The sequence below is a fragment of the Microtus ochrogaster genome, linkage group LG9 (genome assembly GCF_000317375.1).
Source record: "Microtus ochrogaster isolate Prairie Vole_2 linkage group LG9, MicOch1.0, whole genome shotgun sequence".
NCBI lineage: Eukaryota > Metazoa > Chordata > Mammalia > Rodentia > Cricetidae > Microtus > Microtus ochrogaster.
In genome coordinates, this window is record NC_022034.1 from 28,390,714 (window position 1) to 28,395,143 (window position 4,430).

Sequence of the window (4,430 nt, forward strand, 5' to 3'; positions counted from 1 at the left end):
CGAACCCAGCCACCAGAACAATCTCCTCAGGCTTCTAGAACCCAGGGAACTTCAGGGCCCGGAGGATACTGGAGAGAGGCCCGAGATGACCTGCAGAACCCGCATCTCAGCTGATGTTCCCCGGCCTGGCGTTCTAGCTCAGGGGCGGCGGCAGGTGGGCGGGGCCGTGACGCACGCACCTCGTGACCCCACTCGGGGCCTGCGCCGGCCGAAGCCGGAAGCGGCTGCAGTCGGAGGAATCCAGTGAGCGATCTGGTGCTGGCCGGCCGGGGGATGGCTTGGGCTGCGGTGCTGGAGCGGCGCAGCGGGTGGCGGTCGCTGTGGCTGCGGACGTTGCTGCTGCTGCGGCTGCTGCGGTGGGGGTACGCCCTCGGCTCGCTCCCTTTCGGCAGCAGTCGCCACCCGGGCTTTGCGGATCTCCTATCGGAGCAGCAGCTGCTGGAGGTGCAGGACTTGACCCTGTCTCTGCTGCAGGGTGGCGGTCTGGGGCCGCTGTCGCTGCTGCCCCCAGACCTGCCGGATCTGGAGCCCGAGTGCCGGGAGCTGCTGATGGACTTCGCCAATAGCAGCGCCGAGCTGACCGGGTGTCTGGTGCGCAGCGCTCGGCCCGTGCGTCTCTGCCAGACCTGCTACCCGCTCTTCCAACAGGTCGCCAGCAAGATGGACAACATCAACCGAAACATCGGGGTGGGTAGAGGAGCAGCCCAGGCGCCTGTGGCTTGGGGGCTGGGGAAGTAAGGGAAAGACATTGGACTGTTTGTGGAGTTGGGGGATCAGAAGCAGGCGGGTGGCTTTAGGGGCCTGGGGTTTAGAATGCTGCCTCCCTCGATGCTGTCAGCGTACGTCTTCTTGGATTGATTTGCAGTTAGATATGAGTGGCCTTCTTGGGGGCAGGGAGTCCAACACTCCTACTCTTATCTTATTTTTCAGCCCTCTCCTTCCCCATCTCAGTTCGTAGTTCCAAAAAACGACCCTTTCGAAACTGTTAGTCATTAGAAGTTTGAGCATTGCTGCGGACATACCCAGAGCTACCAGTTTCTAGCACTGTGACTATTATTTTTTCAAAACATCAGTTTCTTCTCTATTAAATGCCACCCCCTCCAAAAAAAAATCCAGTTGCTGCATGTTGAGGTATGGGAATTAATTTTTATTAAGACAGTCTGGAGCCTGCTAGCGAGGAGTCCAGTTTCACCGTTTATTAGCTTGTACTCCGGACAAGTTAGTGACACACTCTGCTTGTTTTCTTATCCGTAAAGTGGGGATAGAGAGAGCCACGGAAAGCTGGCAGATAGTAATAGCTCGTGGTCAGTGGGGGTTGACATTTTAGGACATGCTCCTCTAGATACGTTGAGAGCTTTTCTGGCCTTTTGGAAGGTAATGTGAAGGGTTTAATGAAGGCAAACAAAAAGAGGAAGACGCGGTTTTTACCTCTAAGTTCTGTATGCTCTAGGAAAGGATTAGACTGTCAGCCCAGGTGAGAGTCACGAGGTTGCCTGGTAGAGGAAAACCAGGAATGACCCGCCCCCCTCCGGACAGAAACGTTCCTTTTCTATTGAGGGGCCCAGGAGTCTCCTGAAAAGGTGCTTTTAGTTGCTTTGTAAGTCGAAATTGACTTGACTAAATAGAAATTTGCCTATAGCTTCCTCTTGTTTTCAACCATTCTGATGTTACTTGACAGAATCTGTTGTTTTTGTAATGGGTTCATTTGCATTATGTAAATTCTAGAGTCAGTCTTTGTGGGGAAGAACTGGTTTTCGAGCCTTGTAAATAGGCTCGGGTGCAGTATTTTTCAGGTTCACTTTTTTCTCTGTGACTTTAAAGTCCCTGCCCTCAGCAGCGTTATGTTTGGTTTTGAGCAGTTTCATTAAGTTGTCTTTAGGAGGCCTTTTCATTCTATTTTAATTAATTAATTAATTTGTGATGAAGTTTCATGCCCCCCCCCCAACTGATCCTGAACTTACCGGGTGGCCCAGGATGACCCCTGCTTTCGCCTCCCAGGTGCTGAGATCACAGGTATGGATCATTATGATCCGGTTTCATGCAGTGCAGGGGGCTCAAACCCGTGCCTTGTCCATGCTCCTCAAGCTACTAACTGAGCCCAACCCCTGAGTTTATTTTAAATTAGCATACAGAATAGCAGGTTGGCGGTCCCCCACATAATCATGGTTGGTCCCCCCTCCCACCCTTTATATCCGATACCGCTCACTCTCAGTGTGCCCCCTTGTACTCTTGTGTCACCTGTGGTCCCGTGCCTCCTCCCCTCCCTCCCTTCAGCTTCTTTCTGTGACTCTTCTTGTGGCCTCCTCTCTGATTCCCTGGCCCCTACTCAACACTCACTCCACATTAATGCACAGATATCAACATTGAAAGCCAGGCTCTGTATCTGAGAGAGAACACGGGGCGTTTGTCTCTTTGTGCCTCGGTTGCCTCGCTTAAGATCTGAGTTTTCAGTTTCCTCAGTTTTCCTGCAAACTTCATAATTTCCAGTTGCCTTTTTTGTCTTAAATAACAAGACCTATTATTGGCACAGTGCCCCTGAATCATGATGGGTCTTTGAGGCTGCAGAAGTTTTCTCGAGTAAGCACGTGCTGCGAAGTTAGGAGGTTAAAAAAAAAAAAAACAAACAACAACAACAAAAACCAGGCAATCCTGAGTTCTAGTAATTAGAAAATTATGGCCGTCACCCAATAGATACATGAATGAACTCCCACTGCCCAGCCGAAGATTTCCAGACCCGGGTTGCAGGCGCTTCACCCACCTGGCCCCCAGGTACTACCAGTAATGTGGGACCCCGGATCTCCTCACTCTAATGTGAAGGAGGAGTGACGTGGTCACAAGAGGTGGGAAAACCTTCCCCAGCCTGCGTACTCAGAAGGCTGGTTTCTGCGGTATATCCCAGGATTTAGTAGGTTTCTGGGGGGTACTTTGGGAGTCTGATCTTGTGACTTATCAGGAAATGTGTGTGTTTAAAGAACTCTGTGACAGGAGAGTTTGTTGTAGTGAAGGCTAGAAAGAATTGAGCAAGGCAGCCTGTGACCGGAAGTCTGTATTGGTCAGGAGCTAGGGGCCGTGGATTTTAGAGTCTGAAACCAGTATGATTGTGTTGGCACGTTTTAATTCTCTTGTAAGGATGGTATTGTTACCTACATCTCAGGGAATGCAGAGATTCAAAATGGATGTACAAAAAGGTATGTAGATGGGGTTGTAGATTTTTGTGAAGTAAAATCTGACCCGCCCCATGTGTGTTTTGATGCCTTCATCCCACTTCTCAGGGGCAGCCATGATGAGAGTGGGTGGCTGCATTCCTGGTATCTAGGCTTCGGCCAGATGGTTCTGATTATGATGGATCAGGATACTCATATTTTCAAGTATAAATCAAGGGCCAGCTTGTTTGGGCCATTATGCTATGTGTTGAGAAAACAAAGACACGTGAAGTTTCCGTCCTGCAGGAGTTGATTTCCAGATGGGAAACCTAGGTATCCACAGGGAGATACCATGCTGTAAGAAACTGAGCCTCCGAGAGGTTAAGTACCCCATGGAAGGTGGCACGGTGGGAGAAGCAGGCTCTCAGCCAACACTACCTGTCTGAGGTGTGAGGGGCGAGTGGGGTACTCGTGCAGGACCCTGATCACACCAGCATCACCTCCAGGGTTGCTGTCGCTTCCTCTCCACCCTCGCTTTCACCTTCGGCTTTTCCTCATCCTCACACTAGGGCAAGTGTCTGATCAGTCTTCCTGCCACATTCCTCTCTAAATATCGTTACCTGGAAGTGTATTCCCAGACTGCTTTTTGTATCACCCTTTCCAAAAATCTTCAAGAACTTTCTACTGTCAAGAAAAAGAAAAAAGAAAAAGAAAAAGTATTTTTCTAAAAGAAAATTTTTAGACACTTTTATATGTGTGGGTGTTCGGCCTATGTGTAAGTCTGTGCGCCACCTGCAGCTGCCTGGTGCCTATGGAGACCCCAGATCACTAGAACTGGAGGGACAGAAGGTTGTGAGCCACCATGTGGGTGCTGGGAATCGAGCCCAGGTCCTCTGGAGGAGCAGCCAGTGCTCTCAATTGCTAAGCCTCTTTCCAGCCTTGAGAAAGTGTTTTTCTTTTGGCTGAGTCTTAAGGACTTTGCCAACCTTGTCCCAGCGTATCCATAGTGCTGCCATGTTCAGAGTGTACCCACTGCTACCGAACAGTGCCTGCACACTGAATGTCAGCTGCACCTTCACTCTCTGATCATTTTACTCTGTTTCAGAGTTCTCTTTCTGTTGTAAAAGGAGCAGCGGGCCGCTTTTTGTCCCGACCAGCTAGCTTTACCTGAAATAATTACACGGAAACTGTATTCATTTAAACACTGCCTGGCCCATTAGTTCTAGCCTCTTATTGACTAATTCTCACATCTTGATAAACCCATTTCTAATAATCTGTGTAGCAGCA

At 49.9% G+C, this 4,430-nt stretch overlaps 1 protein-coding gene across 1 annotated transcript in view; it reads left to right on the top strand.

The window, feature by feature from the left end:
- The first annotated feature begins 208 nt into the window (after positions 1 to 208).
- Ostm1 (osteoclastogenesis associated transmembrane protein 1) overlaps positions 209 to 4,430 on the top strand; it is a 30,650-nt gene continuing 26,428 nt past the window's right edge. Inside the window, exon 1 of the mRNA XM_005363580.1 lies at positions 209 to 687. Within this exon, the coding sequence (XP_005363637.1) occupies positions 274 to 687 (414 nt within the window). The 5' untranslated portion in view covers positions 209 to 273. The remainder of the gene's footprint in view (positions 688 to 4,430) is intronic.